At 35.2% G+C, this 21946-nt stretch overlaps 1 protein-coding gene across 2 annotated transcripts in view; it reads right to left on the reverse strand.

Annotated features, from left to right (window-relative positions):
* Positions 1-1786: 1786 nt before the first annotated feature.
* The window catches only part of TRPC7 (transient receptor potential cation channel subfamily C member 7), a 137658-nt gene continuing 117498 nt past the window's right edge, over positions 1787-21946 (reverse strand). Inside the window, exons 7-12 of one of the 2 annotated variants that reach the window (XM_034403511.2) lie at positions 20012-20207; positions 18920-19141; positions 12004-12081; positions 5713-5769; positions 2770-2845; positions 1787-2030 (exon numbers count right to left, since the gene is read on the reverse strand). In XM_034403511.2, coding sequence (XP_034259402.1) covers positions 1888-2030; positions 2770-2845; positions 5713-5769; positions 12004-12081; positions 18920-19141; positions 20012-20207 — 772 coding nt within the window. In that variant the 3' untranslated portion in view covers positions 1787-1887. The remainder of the gene's footprint in view (positions 2031-2769; positions 2846-5712; positions 5770-12003; positions 12082-18919; positions 19142-20011; positions 20208-21946) is intronic. The other variant, XM_087887464.1, reaches the window with a different exon arrangement.

Genomic DNA, 21946 nt, shown 5'->3' on the forward strand with positions numbered 1-21946 from the left:
AATAGGAAACTTTTGGTTTTGTTTCCTGGGCAAAGCAGTGAGGCCAGGAAGGATGAAAAGGCAGCTGGGGAGCCCTGTTGCTTCCTTCATTTTGCTACTTGGTTTCAGCAGGTTCCACTGAACTAATCTGCCAGCTGTCAGTAGAAAAGGGTTACCTTTTTGTTTTCTGTGATGGCTTCCGGTATTCACAGTCAGCTGATGTTGAAAGAGGAAGGAGTGTGGAGAAAAAAAAATACAATAACAAAAAAAGAAAAAGCTGCAATATACCAGCTTACTTCCCCTATATTGCAAGTATATAAGGAAACATTAGTCAGGTAGGATAAGGACCCTACCAAGTGCCAAGGGAGATATTCAAAGCATAGTGGAGCCCACAGCCACTGTGTTAGGGACCCTTCTTCTATCGCCCTGAGTAAACATCAGTTTGTTTTTGTTTGATATCAAAAACTTCTTCAACTAGAAATTAACTCCACAAAACCATAACATTTCATTTGCCAAACATTTGACTCTCTGGCAGGGCATGTCTTTATCTCCTGCTTTGTTTTAGAGGAGTAAATGGTAATAATCTTATTACAGATGATGTCCTTTGATCGGAACGGTTGCGTTTTGTTCACTTGTTTTGAAGGGAATCCGTGGGACATTGGTTATTCAAATGTTATTTTTCTGTGTTTCTATGCACTTTTTAGGTTAGAAAGGCTTACCTTTTTATAAATGTAGTTGCATTTCATAGGGAAATTTTTTGACATGTGCAGTGATATAGCACTATCAAATCTGTGTTGAAATGAAAAGACATTTTAAAACCAGTTTTGAAGCTGATTTTTTTCTTTAAAAAAAATCTGCCTTTCTAATCAGGATGATTTAAGCCTGTCATAAATATTTATTTATTTATTTATTTACTTATTTATTTATTTCTATTTTACATTTCTAGACAGCTCATCTCCCTCAAATTAGCTCTAAATACTTGCTATTACTGCTGGAAAAAAAAAGATTCTGTGCATGAAACGGTACCTTTTTAATTTTTTTAAATGATAGGAAACTTGTTTTTCTAACTACTGTAGAGTGAAATTACCATATATGGGGCTACCTATACAACCATTAGTGTTATGCTTCCAAATAATGCTATTATACTGTAAAATCGTTAACTGAAATGTAAATTTAACTGAAACTCAACATCATTTTAAAGCAGAATAATAACTGGGAAATGTAAAAAGCCACAAAATTGGAAGCACCCAGTGTTATGGGACAATGATGCTTATCCTATTTTTTTCCTCATCTGCAAATTCAGTTTTATGCAGCTTTATTCTCATAGACTCAAATTTAATTTGAACCTGTTTTAGGCATTTTAAACTAAATCTCAGTAACCAGAGAGAATTAGTGGTCAAAAATTGAAGCACCAACTAACCTTTCTGGTCTGTAATCATTTAATCTGAGGAAACAGGATGCTAAGAGAAGACATTTGCCAAGACAAAATATAGTTCTGTTTGAAATGGGGACCTTCCATCTCACTTTGGCATATCAGTAGTGTGTGCATGTAAACAGAATAAAGAAATTGCATGGTTTGAATTAAAGCTTGTGAAATATTTTTCTGCATTTCTTTCCTTTTTCTCACTTCTTTTTTCAGAAGTCTTATGCTTCTGATCCTCTGTAGCTATTTGTGATGTCACAAAAAGCTTGGTTTTAATATGAAAATGCCACCTTCCCTTTACATCATAAAGGAATTAGTTGATCATTGGCTTCACTCAATATACCAAACTAATGCACAGTTCCCATAAAAGAATGGCTAATCAGAAAACTTGCAGCTTTCAATGTTTCTCCTTCCAGAACAATTTTTGCTCTTAAAGAATGCTGGTTAAAAGAATAACATATTTTTTTCTTCTTCTTTGTCCATTCTCAAATGTCCTTATTTAAATTCTTTCCAAACTTATCACTTAGTTGCTGAATTAATCTTGCCAATTCTCCTGTTGCTTGAGATTTCTCTTCAAGAAGTTCATAACGGAGACTCGAAATGTCTTGCTTAATCTCCTTAAGTTCTCCTATTGGGGGAAAAAATTAAATAAAACGAGATGTAATTACCTTGAATGTAAATCAGCTCATTTCAGTTACTCTTCCTATCTTTATTTCACCTACTTATGCCTTAGGTTTAGTAAGAAGAAGCGCTTATGGGATCAGTGAACACTATGGTATGAGGGTAGAAATGAATAAAGATCTCAGAGAGTGCCTTAATAGCTGCTTCAAAAGGGACAAATGATCATTTGGCTATATTAAACTATTTTCCCATTCCTTTTAAGCATTTACTAAAATGTTACTTATTGTAATCTATTGCTGTCTCAATGCTTCTGAACTCTGAAACCCAGAAACACTTCTAAATATAATTGACTGACCTTCCTTCTAACTTGGAGCTTATATATTGGATTCAAAAAAGCATATCTATTAAATTCCTGTATTGTTATTTGCTATCCATTGTTGATGTAGCAAACAATTGATCATGGAACTTACAACTTCCATTGTAAGTTGTAAGTTCCATTGAGTGGGTGGATGGTGAGGTAGGGAGAAAGATGCACTTCAAATACTTATGATAATTCAGTGATATGCAAAATTTTAAATGTTAGCGTATTGTAACTCTAACCTTTACTACCCTTGTAGCCCACCCCAACAAAAAACGCCTCATGCCACATTGACCATTTGACTGACAACCAAATAGAAAAGATTCGTTTAAAAATCCATGACTGTAACAAGATTCATTACAGTGCTGTTAAATTTAAAAGCACTTGCCTTCGTTGACTTCATCATTCTCTCGATCTACTTGAGCTTTCAGAACATATCGCTTAATTAGTCTCTTCATTATTTTCTGAAAATGGAATTATAATGGGTTTATTGGAATTATGTTGCTTGATTACTTCTACAGCATGCTAGGGTCACATTGCAAGACAATTAATTTCTTTGATGTGTTGTAGATTTCAGTGGTCTTACACAAGTTCACTTGTACTGAACTGTGGCCCAATGATGCAATTGCATATTTATTTGATAAAATGTGTCCACATTATTTTATGTAAACTATGAACAGCATTACATGCAAGTCCTCCCACCCCCTGAATAAGTGTCAGTTTCTCCCCAATTGGTATCATACAATTACTCAAGTAATGCCTGTTTTTTTGTCTATGAGAATGCTAATACAATGGTAGTGAAGGTACTTTCTAGTCAAAAATTACTGTGTTCACTCCCTAAAATCTCTAGGAGCTGTTGTTTTAGAAATTTTAAAATTGATTCAGATAATGTAATGTAATGAACAACAATAAATGTTTAGCCCTAGAAAAGTCAGCTCTATGAAATCTTGGAGCATTGTCTAACATTCTTACTAATCACAGTACAGAACTACATATAAAATAGCTTCTTATTTTGCTATATTTGGAAGCTCCTTGCTATGGATTATGACAGCATTGCGACCAAGTACCTTCTCTGTCATTAACTATTAATCACAGGGTTAGAAACATTTGGGAATAATTGGGAATTTCTCTACAGATGTCAGAAAACAATGTATTTCTATGTAACATTTTGCTATTGTGCATGTTTGCTAAACAAATGAACAAATAACCCCATAGCATAATCACTGTACAAATAATCCTCAAAACCACAATTGAGGCAAAAATTTCCATTGCTAAGTTGTTAAGTGAGTTTTGCCCCATTTTACCACCTTTCTTGCCATAGTTGTTAAGTAAATCACTGCAGTTGTTAAGTTGTTAAACGAATCTGCCTTTCCCACTGACTTTGCTTGTCAGAAGGCTGCAAAAGGTAATCATATGACCCCAGGACACTGCAACCTTCATAAATACATGCCAGTTGCCAAACATCTGAATTTTGAATATGTGACCATGGGGATACTACAGTAGTTGTGTGAAAAACAGTCATAAGTCACTTCATTTTAGTGCCATTGTAATTTTGAATAAACGAATCATTGTAAGTATGAGAACTACACATGTAAATCCATCAGGATAACTGATAGAAAATGATCTAGAAAATTGTGGTGTTTCCTTGAAGACTTATGTTCATGATTTTCATTTTTTTAAATGCTAATCTGACCTCTCTGACTTGAAATGGAGTCTTGGTGCGTAGCCTTGGATATGAGTGGCCTTGGATATGGATTAAATGATACAAAGAAGGGGGTGAGATCCTGTATTGGAAATCACATAAAGTTTATCCTTGGGCTATAGATTTTCAGTATGAGTTTATCAAAAGAGGAAGAACCAGAATGTTGGTATCTCCCAAATGATGACATCCGCTTGAACAATTTAATTATTTTGACTTTTTAGATTATTCAAAGTATGAAAAATTGCAGAGGGAAAAAAGTAGGAAACAATTAAGAAAAAAGTCATATGTGACTAAAAATGACTCTGGAAATAAATTGCTGAGATTTATTTATTTATTCTTTATGTTATTGTGTATGCCACTTTAAGAGATTTTGCTTTTTATTAAAAGAATAAAAGTTCTGTCTACTACGTTTGGATATACTGTCCCTATTCATACATTCTGAATCTCTAAATGGCCAAAGAATTCTGCACTATTCTGCACAAGACTCCTGGCTGCTTATGATACATTCAACATTATAAAGAGTGCCAAAATTAATAAGATATACAATTCTAAAAACCAAACACATGATTTAAGAATCTAGTAGACTAAAGCTACCACACAATGTGAGGAGAAAGGCCCATTTCTTTCAGAGAGAAGGAATCTTCAGTCTATAGGATGCAGTTGCTTCCCCAACTTGTTTCATCCTGGCCTGTAGAATCTTGAGTAAGAGTCCAAACATTCAACAATGTGCAAACAATTGCCATTAGGTAGAAATAAATGCTAGATTATTGGGAAATGTATGAAAGTTCCAGATTGTCGTTCCTCTTCAAGACAGCCATTTGTCAAAAATGGCCTGGTTGAGAAAATTCCAAGGCAAGGAAAGAGGTTGGATTGCTGTCTCCTCCCAAACTCCAAAATCTACCACTCTACTAAGTGCTTCAGAGAAAGCAAAGGAGTCATATGACGATGGTACCAGACACTCATGTACTCCAGATGAACTCTGTTCCCCTATGAGGACCTAATCTAATTGAGTGTCCCAAACAGTGTCAGGCTAAGCTACTTATTTCCTTTCTAATTAATATTATCAAAGCCTGCTCTTGCATTGTAAGATTCTGATATGATTTTGCTGTATTCTTTTTTCATGAAGGGGCAGCCATGAAGAAAAGGTTGGAAAAAAATAGTGAATGCAATTTTGGCACGGCTTTTTTTCCTCCTCTCCCCCCCTCCCCCCAAGATCAATGCAGAAATTAAGCAAGGTCTTTCCCATTCCTGCTCATGAGCCTTTTCCACAATATTGTTTTTGCATTATAATGTATTAGTTTTAATCAGTGTTTCCCCTCAGAGGAAATTAGAATAACAAGGGAATCCATTCTATAAAGAAAACAATCCTAGTTTAGGCAAGGGCACATACTGTACATATAAGTAACAACTATGATGCTGACAGGAATTAAATAGAGAAACAAGATTTGGATATATAATGCAATATACTCATTTGTGGTTTCACTATGAGTGTGTCTGTGTCTGGGTGCCTATGTATGTATGTATGTATGTATGTATGTATGTATGTATGTATGTATGCATGTATGTGATCATTTACAAGACATATTTGCATTTCATTCAAGAAGCATTCATGAGGTATAGTGCACATACTATATGCTGAAGATGGCTATGGTGGTGGTATAATCCATTGGGAAGTAGTGTTGCCACCTGAGAAAACATAAATGGAGGAACATATTTTAGGAAAGCAGGAAAATATAGGATACTAATTATGAAGTGGAAGAAAAAGAAAAGCAAGGAATGAGCATGCCATGTCTGTCAGTCTATCATTCTGTCTGTCTGTCTGTCTGAATCTGTGTATGATCCAACTCACAAAACTTTCTGTGTGGTTTTATTCATGTCTGTGTGTATGTGTGTGTGTGATAGCTATAATTTACACAAATATTCTTCATTATTTACCTCAACAACAACTTCTACCTTATCCCCAATCCATATTATCTATTGCTTTTTGTGATTTAGGCTTTCACCTCTGTAAGGATCTGATCACTACCCTCCACACATGATTGTCTGGATCTCCCCTTTCTGCTCTGCTCATTTGTATAGTTTTGTTCACATTTTGTGATTTGATCTTCACTGATTCTGTCTATATGACTGAATAATTTTAATGTACTTCTTTCAAGGTGGTCATTCTTTTTTATATTCAAACCACATGCATTCAATAACTGTGTCCTTGCCTTGTTTTGTTTAATCTTACTTGTTTCTTGAAAACCCCATTCCAAGTGCTTTAGGATAAAAGAAAAATAATGTATATATATATATATAGAGAGAGAGAGAGAGAGAGAAAAAATATGATTTGACAGAATGTAGCCAAAGAAAGCAAGGAACAGTTAAGCTTATAAAAGGCAGAGAAAATGCAGATTAATTTTCATAACAATTAAATTTTGGAAATGAATGCAGAAAACAGAACAAGAAGCTTCCAACAGAGTTAATGGGATAAAAAATAAATGTGGTGAGATAAATTTGGGATGAAATGGATAGAATTCTTAAAGGAATTTTCTTAGGGATCCATATGGGAATGCAGTTTGATATAATCCTATATCAAACAATAGAACTAAAAAGAATGCAAAAATTGTTTCTGTCCAAGAAAAAAATGATGAAAAGGAAGTCTGAGAATTTGGGAAATAGTAAGGCTCAAATTACAGTTGCTACAGCTGAAGAAATATTAAAATATATGACAGATGTTTGCTTATGGGATGGCTGTGTGACTCATTTAATGTTTGTGTAAAGATTGCATCTGAAGCCGATGATTGTTAGAATGCTTTTATTATTCTACTTAGCAAAGGTGAGTTACCAAGAGGGAGGTAAATACTATAAGGAGATTAATTTAAGTGTTCCAGGAAAAATATTTGACAGAATTATGATCAAAAATACATAAGTGGTGACTATGAACAAAATTATTAACTGCAGTTTTCTGAGATGTAGTGAATAAGAATGCTACATTTTCGCTCTTCCCAGTAGATTACTGAGAAATGTATAACTATAAGGAAGTATGTATTATATGCTTGCTTATTTGGAGAAAGATTTGAATTATGAATCATTTGTGAAAATCTTGAGTTGAAGGTTAGTTGTAAATGGAGTCCTTAGTTGGTTCTACAGTGAACAAGGAGTAAGACAAATATGTATGATACATATTCCCCCACTGGCCTACTAATGTATGAAAAACCAAGGTAGCAGCATTTTACAGGGATGAATGATTGCAAGTTAAGTGCAGTTACAATGGAGTACTTAAGTGAATGAATTGAGAAGAAGAGGAAGTTTGAGAAAAATTATGGTTGTTGGAAGAGGACATTCTGAAAAAAGAGGTTAGGCATTAACAAAGGCAACTTGTGAAATAGTATAGAGGGAAATAGGGGATTAGGCTGGTTTATAAAAATAGAAGCATATAGAGAGTTATTGACACTGTTGGTGTAAACTAAATATTTCCCTCTCCTTATCTTATATATTAATTCTGTATGCTTATTATGTATTATTCCTTTTTGAACTTATAAAAGGGAGTAATATGATAATAAATATGAATGTGAATGTGAAATGATTCTATAATCCATGGGTGGGTGTTGTATATGGGCTGAAAAAAAAATCCTATGCCCATTAATCCTATGCAAAAACTGTCTTTGTGGTTAACTATTGATTCTATGGATCCTTGAGCAGAAATATGGTGCCCCTATCTTATTTCGTCTTTGGGTTGTTGTTGGGGGCAATATGCTGACTCTGTAAACCACTTAGAGAGAGCTGTAAAAGCACTGTGAAGCAGTATATAAATCTAAGTGCTATTGCTATCAACCTTAATAAACCAGAATGGGGCAGAGTTTATAATTTATCCCTGGGTGTAATGAAATTCACACTATTCTGTGAGAAGCTGATGAGTTCTGGGAAGAATATTCAATATCCCTTGTGCTAAGCAGGAGTCACTTACTGAGAAATCTGGGCAAGAAAAATAGAGAATTTAATATCTGGAGAAAATACACTGTATGCACTTGTGCCTCCTGTCTAGTTATGTTTTTCATATTTCATCTAAAACCCACTATACATCCATGGGAAAAAGAAAGATTACTTTAATATTCACACGAAGCCACTTGAAATATTAAAATAAGAAATACTGAAGTCCCTTTTTGTTTCTTTCTATGGCCATATATGATCCTTTGCAGATTGTTATTACCTAGAAGTAATTATAGTACAGCAAGATTGTGCTCTCTTCTTCTTATTGTTCTCACCTGGATTTCAGAGTGCTTTATTTTTCAGAATTTTCATTTTTGTGAACCCTCACAAAGCAAAGATGCATCTCTTTGAAACAAGTCTAGATACAGGCTTGAACGAAGTCCTACTAATAACTGGTTTATGCTTTCTCTTTCTGGCTGAAAATAATTATTGGGCAGACTAAAACGACTTTTTTATGCTGCTTGTTCCCTCTTTTGTCTAATTATGCCTTCTGTTATTACCACTTTATTATTTTTATTCCTGATGGGAAAAAATTAACATTTTTAATAATATATAGTTTTGGAACAGAGCTTGGTAAGAACAACAACAAGAAACAGGAAAAAAAGGCCTATTTCAGATGTTTCTTTGCAAAGTTATTGATTTTTTATTGTAGTTTCTTGCTCTAGCATTGCTTAGGTGGGTTCTAATAAATTAAGTACTATAATTATCTCGTACATAAAGAATAATTTCTGCATTTTAATTCAGTTTAATATGAATTTATACTGAGGGTAATATGGCCATTGGTAGTATTGGTGGGTTTCAGATAGATGTTATCTTAAAGTTGGGGGAATATTTGAAACCTGTCCATGATGGCATTAACATAAGTATATATATATATATATATTTAAAAAGCCACTGAAATCTATGCATGTTTCCACACAGTGTAAAGTATTCAAAATATGTAATGATTCCCATATGGGCTTATGAAATGAATGGGACTTAAATTTTATCATATTTCCAGTATTTATTTATTTATTTATTTATTTATTTATTTGTTTATTTATTTGTTTGTTTGTTTGTTTGTTTGTTTATTTATTTGTTTATTTATTGGTTTATTTATTGGTTTGATTTATATGCCGCCCTTCTTCGGAGACTCAGGGTGGCTTACAATGCGTTAAGCAATAGCCTTCATACTTTTGTATATACTTGCTTAGTAAGGCTTTCGGCCCCCCCAAGCGGTGTTCTTTTTTATACAAAGTCACCTTATTGCCCCCACAATCCGGGTCCTCATTTTACCTACCTCGGAAGGATGGAAGGCTGAGTCAACCTTGAGCCTGGTGAGATTTGAACTCGCAGTAATTGCAGGCAGTTGGCAGCTAAGTGCTACTTAGTGCTACTTAACAGCACTTTAGTCCACTGCACCACCAAGGCTCTTCCCAATCAATAAATCAATAGGACATGAAAAAGCAACTTTATTTTATCACTAACTGTGGATCCTAATTTGGATTATTGGAAATGACTTGATACAGCATAAAAGCAATTTAAATCAACATCCTAGAATAGGGACCCAACCAAGGAACCTTTTGGTGTGACAGATGACAATATTGTTGTTGTTGGTTGGGAATTCTAAGAACTGAACACATTTGGAATTACTGGCTGAGGCAAGCTTCCTGCAGTGTGTCTTTCACATAGTTGCAGATTACCTCCATTATAGCAACCAGGTATCCTTTGGACTCTTTGATGTCCAATCAAATTGATTCCTATGAAGTCCAACAGTTATGGCAGTGGGAGTTGCATGAAACCTCCAGCAGGAAGTGGCTGCTGGATTGATGGCAGACTCTACCTTCCCCCCACCTTGTTCTTCCATCCGTCCATCTTTTTTGGCTATCATATTGATGTATTTTCATTGTGTTGTTTTTCATAATTTATTTTAATGTTCTATTATCCTACGCCTGTATACATTCATTTCATTTCTTTCTTTTTATTGTTGGAAGCTGCCTAGTGTAGCCCCATGGCAAGAGAGGCGGCAATTAAATTAACAAATAGATAAACATCTGTGGGAAGCACAAGAGCCGTTTCTACTACATCATGGTGCACCATGTTTGGAGGAATTGAGGACTCCTAAGTGGCTGCTGATTATTTTTGGAGGTTTTTTTTCCTCACTGAGATACACAATATATATTGTGTCTAAGAAATATTTCTATAGTTTGAATGAAATCCCACAAATCAGGTTTAATGCCAGAGAACTTGAAAGTAGCCAATGAATCATTTTTGACAAGGACCCAGAGAAAACTATGAAAGTATGGTAGCGAATTTCAATTTGTTTTCATTAAATTGAAACGGAAATGTTAATGAAAGAAAGGGGAAAAAAGCTAAGTGTACAGAGACAAGCTTTGATGAAGAAAATAACGAAGGATTCTGCTAAAATAAATCTCATCAACATTTCTTGAGAATGTCAATAGGCACTTGGAAGGAAGGGGCTTTGTTGATATTCCAGCATCCATAGTTCCTCATCAAAGCCTGAATAAACTTAGTAATAATGAGATAATATAATTTGTATGGATTTAAATAAGTGTAAACTGATGCACACTTGTGGGGGGGATTCACATATAATTGAATGGATCTTAGACATTTATAACTTAACTAGAAAAAGGAAAATGGTGTCAAAGTAAAAATACCAACTCAAAACAAAATTGCCACTATTGTAATGTCCACATATACATTTACAAGATAAGATAACCTTTATTATCACTTTTCTGTATACACAATGGCACACATTAAAATAAAATTCTGATGCCCGCCCTCAAATTTTCTCTCTCTCTCCGTATATATATGGAGAGATATATACATATACATACACACACACACACACACACACACGTATATATATATATATATATATGTAGACACACACACACAGGTATACATAAATCCATACACATATATGAATACATATTTTATATATAATATATATATTATATATACATATTTTGAGCACATGTGCTAAAATAAGCCTCCCCCTGAAAATAAGCCCTCCCCAAAAATAATTAAATGCAGAGCTGGAAATCAGGTAAGATGGCAAGAGGAGCCCCATCTTGCTCCACCCGCCCCAAAATATTAAGACCTCCCTGAAAATAAAGCCAAGCGCTTATTTCGGCGCATACAGTATATACATATATGCATATGTTAATCACTATTAAAATATATTGTGTATTTCTTGCTACCAGATTTTAAATGAATACAACTGGGGAAAAAACATAGAAGACAGCAAGCAAAATGAGTGAAAGTGTACAGCAGCTTTTGTACAAAGGGAAGGTGTTTGGAACTGTTTAATGTAGAAAAGAAAAGATCACTTGAGGGAAAATATGATCAAACTTCATAAAGTTAAATATGGCATGGAGAAAAGAGACAAGGAGAATTTGTTCTCCTGTTTTTCAAAACACTAGAGTTGTGTTGAAACTGTTTGAAAGGAGATTTAGAACAAGCAAAACAAAATATTTAAACATAAGAATGCATAACTGTGGAGTTAATGGACTCTATCTTGGAATTTCACTAAAGAGGAATGGCATCAGTTCATAAAGAATGGGTCTATCAAGGGCTAATAATATCCGGGCCTTAGCATAAGGTCCATGAGCAGCATGCCTCCAAATCCCAGTTGCAACAGAACAATGATGGGAGAAGTGTGTGTCACTCTCTTTTGTTTGTGAGCACACCAGAGACATCCGATGGCCACCATGAAATGAAATGCTGAACTTGGATGTAACTTGGCTTGATCTAGTAGAACTTCATTGTATTCTTGTAAACTACATCTGTACTTTTAAAAACAATTAGAAAGAAATTCCTCCTACAATATGATTTTAAACTACACAGACATATATGAACAAACTGTAAATCAAAGGTATGAAGGTGGCTACTAATTGCTTTCCTCATGATGATTTTTCTGATATCTTTCTCTTGAGTTTCCATTACCTGGTATCTGGTGGGGTTGTTGTAGGCATTCTTCAGCATAAAGTCTGACTTTGGAGTACTTGATTCGAAACGAACTTTCTGAAATGTATAAATATAGGACATTTCATCATAATGAAGAACAAAACATTAGCGGTCTAATTCAAAGAAAATATCCACAAATATCAGTTGCCCAAGGAGAATTGTATAGTGCAGGAAAGAGAATCCTTACATGATTGGATTAAAACATTCTGTAATTCTGTTTTTTATTTAAATGGCTAATATTCTTCCTAGCTGTCTGGTAATTCATCCTGTGTAAAAGAGAAATTGTGAAGTCCTCTGCAGCCTGGAAAACCTGACCGTTCTTCCAGGATTGAGACATAAATCCCTTTAGTTATTCTGAACATCCAAGACAAATAGTGGAAGGATACTTTCATTTTAGGATTTAGGATTTATACAACCATTTGATATTTAGAATTATGTTCATATTCTTATCTATTTCACTTATGGATTCCAGTCAAGAATATTGTGTAGATAAAGACATCTTGTTAACCCTGTCTCAAAGAAATAGCCTACTTTGATCCACCATCAATAACCCCATTTTGGACATCTGCAAAGTTTATGGAATTAAGCTTTCGTACAAGCCATAATGGTGATAGTAAAGGTTCAATGCACGTGACTCTCTGCAAATGCAGACCAATATCATATGGTATCAGGGCAGGAGCTGAAAAACCATGTGATCAATGGCTGCTACTTTCTATGCATGCTTCTCTGGATATATGAAGATCTGCTATGTCGGATCTATATAGCAATAGCAGCAATAGCACTTAGACTTATATACTGCTTTACAGGGCTTTACAGCCCTCTCTAAGCAGTTTACAGAGTAAGCATATTGCCCCCAACAATTTGTGTCCTCATTTAACCCACCTCAGAAGGATGGAAGACTGAGTCAATCTTGAGCCTAGTGAGATTTGAACTGCCAAATTGCAGGCAGCTGGCAGTCAGCAGAAGTAGCTGCAGTACTCCACTTTAACCACTGCGTCACCATGGCTCATTAGATCTAGATATCCATAAGTAAGGAACTCACCCAAGTGAAAGTTACCCCAAATGGGTAATTTATCAGTTCATTACTTGTATCATATGTATTAAAACAGATAGAGTTGGTAGCTGACCATTAAAAAAATAAAATCCAGTCAAATGAAACCTGCTTTTGTGTCTTTAATAGAATCTTTTTTTTCAAAATCAGTGGGCAAAACTTTCCCTCTTCAGTGATATACATTATCTTTGATAAGATCTCCTAGCTGAGCCACTACAGAACAAAGGTAAGGTCCTATTCAGAAACTAGGAATTCAGACATGACATACTGGGGTACTGATAAGGGAAATGACTGTGTCACTGTGTGTATGATCTAATGCAACTCTCTATATTGTATCTATTAGTTTGCTTTTAAGAACTTGGCCATTAAATGGGAAATTGGAAACTGATGGACACAATGAGGCCAATATATTTTTTTTTCTATTAAAGAAAAAAAAAAAAGACATTAGATAGCTTTATGGATGTACTTTTTGAGATAGAGTTACAGCATTTAGGCTTTATTTCTTTGCGCTTCAAAAACTACCAAGCTTTGTTTTTAAGACCATCGAAGACAGTTCACAACGCTAAATAAATTAAAAGTTAATCTTAGAATATTATATGCTCTTTTTTTGAACTAGCAGTATTTCCAGACAAAGAAACAAGTTTATCTCTGATTTCATTTTGAAATAAAGAACATGCCTAGACAATTTCCTCTGGAAATAACAATACAACTATTATTGTAAGTATATATCATAAGGTTTTAATGGATTTTTCCTATTAAAAATGAATGATTGTCCATGATATACAGACTGGAAAAGCTGACCTCTTACACAGCATCTTTCTAATTACTTTTTTGTGTCCTTCTGTCATAAATAATACGATGAGATGGAAATGGAAAAAGAGTAAAACAATGTCTTTGTGATTTTATGGCTTTGTATCTTGTATGTATGTATGTATGTATGTATGTATGTATGTATGTATGTTGAATAATGGATTATGATTTCACTGGATCTATGCTTTAGAATAAGCTTTTCTGTTTTGGAAATATTCACATTCTGTTATTTATACCACAATTTCTGCTGAATGATACACATTCTTTTTAAAACTGGGCAATGGAGGTTTAATTATGTCCTCTCATCAATGTGTCTCAGAATGACCCAGTGATGCTTCTGGCCGCAAGAAATACCCATTGAGAACAAATCATGTATTACAACCCAATCACGCTCCCTCCAAAACCTTTTGGGTAGCTCTTTAGATATAGTTTTTTCCCACATTAAAATTGTCCTATTAATTAATTATATGAAGTCTAGGCTTCTATGATTATTGAATGAATAAACTGTGTCTGCTTGTTTTCACATAAACAATCTCAGAGAGATAGTCAGTAAATGTCATTGGAGGAAAATGCAGAATCCATACATATTTAAAAATAAAGAAAGAGTAATCCCTGGTTTTGGTCTCAATCAAGCATTCTCAACTTTTAAAAGATCTGTTCAGCTGCCATCACACCTTCTGGACAGGGTAAAATCAGAAGCAAATCTTATGTACTCTCCCCACTTCAACTCCCCATAAATAGACAGACCCAGTAAACATTGTATATTATTTGTTTATGTTGAATTAATAACAAAGAGCAGCAGAAAACCTTGAGTTGACATACACTTCCATTTTCAATACAGAATAAAAGAGTTGAAAGGGACCTTGGAGGTCTTCTAGTCCAACTCCCAGCAAGCAGAAGATCATATTTCATTCCAGACAAATGGCTGTCCAATCTCTTCTTAAAAACTTTCAGTATTGGAGTACCCACAAATTCTGAAGGCAAGCCCTTCCACTGATTAATTGCTCGTACTGTCCATAACTCTGTTCAGTGTTGTAGTTATCAATAGGGCTGTTCCATTTAACTGTCTGCTTTTGAGCACAGACTTCCAGTCCCTCAAACTTCTTAACTATTTATTTTAGCTACTTTTTTAAAAAAAATCACCAGATTGAATTTAAGGACAAACACAGATTGTATTTGCTTTATAAAACAAGTAAGGTGGCAGAGAGTTGACATTCATTTATATGTCTTTACTTAAAAATAAAAATAAAAAGCCAACATATATATAGCTCTCAGAAGCTATATATATAGCCTTTGGCTCTCAGAAAAATGTATGTATCCACCACCAGGACTTTCTACAACTAGACACAAAAACAGTTTTGTCCCGAATGCCATCACTCTGCTAAATAAATAATTCCCTCAACACCGTCAAACTATTTACTAAGTCTGCACTACTATTAATCTTCTCATTGTTCCCACCACCCATTGCCTTTCATTTATGACTGTATGACTGTAATTTTGTTGCTTGTATCCTTACGATTTATATTGATATTGTTTCCGGATTGCTTATTTGTACCCTATGACTATTATTAAGTGTTGTACCTTATGATACTTGATGAATGTATCTTTTCTTTTATGTACACTGAGAGCATATGCACCAAGACAAATTCCTTGTGTGTCCAATCACACTTGGCCAATAAAAAATTCTATTCTATTCTATTCTAGATTGTGATGTCATTAAACAACATTGCATCTTCTAGGACAGGGTAAATATAAAATTTGTTACTATCGGTTCTGTGGGCGTGGCTTAGTGGGGGTGGGGTAATGTAACTGGGTGGGTGTAGCCAACTTTTTTTTTTTTTACTTTAACACCTTTTTTCAACAATGCTTTTAAAAGCCTCTGATGATCAGGCAACTCATCTGAGATCATCAGAGGCTTTTGATTTTTACTTTTAAAAGCATTTTTTCAGCCGAAGAGGTTGTAGAAAAAATGCTTTTAAAAGTAAAAAAAAACAGCCTCTGATGATCGCGCGGCTCAGCTGGGCATGGGGCGGGAGCAGGGATTTTTGCTACCGGTTCTCTGAACCACCTGCCGCCATTGCTACCAAATTGAGCGATCTGGTCCGAACCGGGAGCATTTCACCCCTGTGTCAAAGTCATGGCCCATGGACCGGATGTGTCATGCACTGGCGATGTCCACCCCCAGTTTAGTGAAGGGGAAAAAAGTCACAATACATTACGTGATGACGTGACACCGTGAGTTTGACACCCCTGTCCTAGGAAGTTTAGACAGCATCAAGAGTGAGTCCTGCAAAAGAGCTTGTAATGGCTAGTAATTTGTCAATTTTTTTTAAAGATTGAAAAAAGATAAATGGATTGCTTGGATATGCTTCTTATTTAGTAAGTATACAAAGCCAACCTCTGTCCCATTCATCCAGAAAAAGATTAAAAACAGCCACATTTAACCCCACCGTAAAACCTGTCAGGGAAACACCTAGATTTACTTTCAACAAGATCCATAGGTTTTTTTTTTTTATAATCTCTGCTGTAGTTCTCAGTCCATTTATAATACACCTTTCCATCCCTTCTATTATTAAACTGGGACTGGAAGCTACAGCAGCTTCCTGTAGCCTTCTTTGATTTATTTACATACGTTTCTTGCAGTTGTGGAGTTTTATTGTTGCCTGAAGCAGAATGAATGCAGGCAAATATTTGTAACATTTTAAATACAGCTGTTTCCTCACAGGTTATAATTTGCTGGTTTTAGTAAAACAGTTTCCATAACAAGCCCCAGGCAATTTTTCAAAATCCAGGAATGCAGAAATGAAATGCTGTGTGGGACAAACCTTACTATATGTTGATAGCCAGCTGAATAGAAGTTATCTACCAGGGCTGTGCAGTTCTTCAAGTCAACCCTTTTCTTCGATAAACTCTCAAGTGATATACCACTTTGAAGTTGATTTGCAAAACAACCCAGCCCCCTCTCTCCTATGAATGGAATATAATGAACCATGCATTGGTATGTCAAAACCAGTATATTGTCATAAGCATATAATGCCAATTGAAGCTTTAGCAGTAACTTTACGCCATGTAATTGTGTAAATGGATTTGTCTGCTGGTCTGCAGGATTTGTAACTGAAGATTCTGGATGGAAGACTCTAGGGATAAATATGAAACAACATAAAACAATCACCCAGGCCAAATACAACCCCAACAGATGTGTGCTTGAAACTATCGTCCATGATTAAAAGCACAGTGGAATAAATGTGGCTTAGTAGTTTTCCAAGATGCCAGGAGGGAGGGTGCTGCACAGACCACAAGGGGAAGAGAGTTCCACAAATGTGTATGAATGTGGTATGTGAAAGCTCCACTCAAAGCAGAGAAAAAGGGAAAAAGACAGAGAGGATTGTTCAGAAAGATTTCAGCTTATGTGGATTTATGCACTTATGCACCTGAAGAGGAAAAGGCACTTTTCCTTGTGGAAATGTTACAGATGCCAAGATGGGTCTAGTCAAACTTTGCTGGACTGATCAAGCCTTCCTTATTAGAAGGCATAAAGATACATCACATGCTACAAGATAGCATTCAAAATGGGTGTCCCATATCATTGCTTCAAGAACTTAAACCAAACCAGCTAAATAGACTTTGACTCAAATAGCTGTGCACATGGCTTTGTGATTTTGTGAATGGGCAGGGCCATATGTTCAGAAACTGAACAATAAATGTTGTAAAATTTGTCCTGTTGCTATGCATCTGACTTTCTGGTTGAAAATAACACTCGAGGAGTTTCAAGTATATAAAGACTTGTTCACTCAGGGGTACTACAGATGCACTCTAAAACCTTCACAGTAACAGTGATTGAATCAACTGACCTCCATGATTCCTTCTGTTTCTGATTCACTGTTTCCTTGATAAAACATTCCTAGGTAATGAATACATTGAAATAATGTGCAAGTTATTGTATATGTGCTTCCTCTGAATTTTAGAAGAACAGAGACAAAAGTGGCAGGGGCTGCCACAAAAAAGGAGTCAAGCTATTCTCCAAAGAGGAGAATATTCTATTCTCCAAAGCACCTGAAGGCAGGACAAGAAGCAATGGGTGGAAACTAATCAAGAAGAGAAGCAATTTAGTACTAAGGAGAAATTTCCTGACAGAACAATTAATTAGTGGAACAACTTGCCTCCAGAAGTTGTAAATGCTCCAATACTGGAAGTTTTTAAGAAGAGATTGGATAACCATTTGTCTGAAGGGGTGTAGGGTTTTCTGCCTAAGCAGGGGGTTCGACTAGAAGACCTCCAAAGTCCTTTCCAACTCTGTTCTGTTCTATTCTATTCTATTCTATTCTATTCTATTCTATTCTATTCTATTCTATTCTATTCTATTCTATTCTATTCTATTCTATAACATCTTATGATATTGCACATATATTCTATAATATCTGTCAGGTACGCATATGCTATTTACTTTCTTGGATTGTTGAATACTTGCCATAATGTTAACTCTAACCCTAACCCTAGCCCTAATTGAAATCCTTTAGGATTAGTTTTTGTCATACGAGTTTGGACAACATGAAGTTTTCAATATCTTTTGGGATTCTCCAGGCCATTTTTGGAGTAGAAGAATTCAAACATGTTGGTGTTTTTGGAGGAGCTAGGTAACGGTTTAAGGGTGAAATGAAAATTCATCCTTAAGACTTGCATGCATTTCAGTTCTTAACACTTTCAAGACACTTTTTGTGTGGATGCACAAAATTGAACTGATTTTTCTATCTGAGGTGTGTGTGTGTGTCGAGGTTTAAGGAGGAAATGGCAGTACTTAAATATATTAAGTCCAAAAATGTTTTGCTAACTCCAATGCAGTCATGTTATCAGTCTTGTTTCCTGCAGCTTCTGAGGCCAAAATGTTCTTTTTACAGAGGTGATCTTAATTGTAAGAAAATTTCTCATGCCAGTGACTAGCAGCTTAAACATAGGGTTGAAATTGTGTGCCTTCAACATGCCATTTCAAGAAATAAATACTTACATTGAGAAATAAATTAAAAACGACTGACTTACTCGTAGCTTGGAATTCAGCATTCCCATCTCAAGATCATTTTCACAGTTTTTGGCCTTGGATTTGCAGAGTTTTATGAGGCACATTTTTATTCTCATTATGAGATAATAAAATGATTTAGGGCTTGGCACTAGATTAAAAGGAGCAGGTAGAGTTCTTCCCTCATCAAAATAGGAAAGCCAGAGTTTAGCACGTGCAAATTTCCACTCCACATCTGCATCTTCCTGCAAAAGGAATAGAAGAACTGATTTAATTTAAAAGATTAGTTTTTGAGAAGGTGCAAGCTTGTTATTTTTACAAATTTCAAGAGCTGTATTTGGTTTTTCAAGCTGTTAAAATGTTTTGCCCCAAAGTCATCCTTTATAAGATCATTGATTCTAATTTTCCTTTTGAAATAAGCCACACAGAAAAATTCAATACTTTTCCTTTATCATGACCTGATCCGGTATAGAAGCATTACTTGTAGTTGCTTTATTTACCTAGGCTCACTGGAAAAAAAGATCTAAATTCTCAAAATGTCCTTTATGATTACAATTTAAGTCTAACTTTAATGGTCTTGGATCTAACAGTGTACAAACAAATTAATTTTTCAGTTAAAATATTATTGAAGGAGCCAAGGACCATGAATAAGGATATACAAAAAATGATTCCTATATTAATTTAAATGGCATTTTTCTTCTGTTTCCCTACTTTCAAATTACTTTTTCCATGGAGTATCCCTGAAATGAATTGAAGCCAAGTTAATTAAGTTCCTAGGCTTCTGATATAAAAAGACCATGAACCAGAAAAGCTCCATTGTCAGATGGACTTGGGAAACAATCAGAACTAAAAATTAAGTCTCTGCAAGAGATTCCTAATTGGTGTTCTGTTTTTGAATTACATTTTGAATTGAATTTTCAGGATGGTAATCATTATTTACATAATAAGTAACCAACCAACCCTTAAACAACTGCATATTCAAATCCAAAAGTTAATTGGCATTACTATCAAGCTTTTCAAAACTGGAAGAAGGATTCAAGGTGTTCTTATCCCTTAAGTAATGCTCTGCTTTTTACACAATATTTTGATATATTTAAGTGATAGATCACTCTTACCTCAATTTCCTGATAAGAATTGTTGATCATGGCTATTAACATGTTGAGGAGAACAACCACCATGGTGACGTTATAAACCCCATAGAGCACATATCCAATATTCTCAATAAATTTGTGATCATATTTCAGCACCACTGATATTACTTCAGACAAGCCAAATATGGACCAGAATAAAGTTTTAAAGCTTTCTTCTACCCTAAAGATAAAATGAAATCTTAGTTAGCTATTTGGGTCTGACTGGGAATACATCACCAACCAATCATTGTTTTGAGCTGAAGAGGCACTAATAAACCAACATTAAAAAATATTTAATCTTGAGAATTTAAACAAAAGACACCTCCGAACTTGATGTTTGTGAGCAAATTTTGGTAAAGCCATTTTGTCTGTTTTGTGAACCTGGATAAAGTGGTTTCTATTCTATAGTTTATAGTTTATGCTTTAGTCTTAGGTAGAAATCCAATCATTGTGTCTTATTTCAGCATCCAGAAACCAACTTTGTATAATATGTGAACTCCGGAAAGCTACCACCTTTCGTTGAATGGACTGCTGAAGTGAATTGAACTTAAAAAAAAAAAAGACCATCCAGAATAATACCATATCAATAGTGAGCTTGCCTTTCTCCTATTTTATGAAGAGCCAAATCATTCCCCAGTCTAAAATGCTGATTATCACAGTGTTATCCCACAGCACTCGGATATATTAGACAACTTCTTCCCAGAATTGAATGTCTGTTCAGTCTGGTCATCTAGACAAGAATGCCCCTCCCCCATGAAAAATACACAGGGGGGTAGACTAAGTGCCAGATGGTCTCTGTGGTAATCCCTACTTTTTGGAACATTATTTGTCCAGAAGCAGGTGCAGCCTCATCTCTCTTAGCTTTCTATAAACACTAAAAGCTGCTTCCAGAGAGCCTTAGCCTCAGCTGAATGAGATGTAGGGATGGTTATTAGTGTTATAAACAAGCATATAAGCAAATAAATACATAAGTATTACATGCTATTCCGTTTCTGAGATTTTGAGTAGCTTACAAATAACAACATAAAATTAAAGTATAAGCAATCAGTAACATAACAAGGTCTTGGAGGTTCATCAATCAGGCAACACAGACTTTAAACTTCTCTCTTGGAAATTTTGCACAGTATGAGTATACAATCAAGGGAAAGGCTGCTCCTGACAGAGGAGCATGACTCAGAAGGCCCTACCATGGAGTCTCTGTAGAAAGCATTGCCTCACTTTTGGGGCTATCAGCAAAAGCCCTCTCTACTACATAGCACCAAATAGATTTAAGTTAGGAAAGGCAGAGTAATCCAGGCTGTAAATCTGGATAAAAAGTGAATTGTCCTTTAGTAAGTATACCTATCTTACTCAGTGGCGGATTAAGGCTCACTGGTGCCCTAAGCATTGACAAATCTTGGTGCCCCCCTACTTTGTACATACTGTACAAACTTCATTGTTTTGTTTTTTTTCTTTCTCAACTTTGTGGTGCCCCCTTTGGGCCTGGTGCCCTAAAAACGTGCTTAGTCTGCTTAATGGTTAATATACCACTGACTTACTGTGTGACATATACTTGAAAACATGCATTGATTCATGTTTTGAATCAATGAAAACATGCATTGATCAGCCCAGTTTGAATATGGGCCTTAAATCCTTCTTAAGAGAAACCTTCTTTATCAACACAGGAATTATTTTATTGTAAATCTCACCTTTATTAATTTTTTTCTATAAATAACTCAGGGTGGTAAACATACCTAAAACCCCTTCACCCTCCTCCCCACCCCCTTCATCCTTTTCCCCACAACCACCAACCTGTGAGGTGGGTGGGCTAAGAGATGGTGATTGGCACAAAATCACCCAAGAAGCTATTTAGTCTACTGATAAGGTAACAAGACTTGATTGTTTAATCTACAATTTCACATTATCTGCGATAATTTTGGA

This window comes from Pantherophis guttatus, chromosome 2, assembly GCF_059756535.1.
Source record: "Pantherophis guttatus breed Tessera chromosome 2, ASM5975653v1, whole genome shotgun sequence".
NCBI classification, from domain to species: Eukaryota; Metazoa; Chordata; class Lepidosauria; order Squamata; family Colubridae; genus Pantherophis; species Pantherophis guttatus.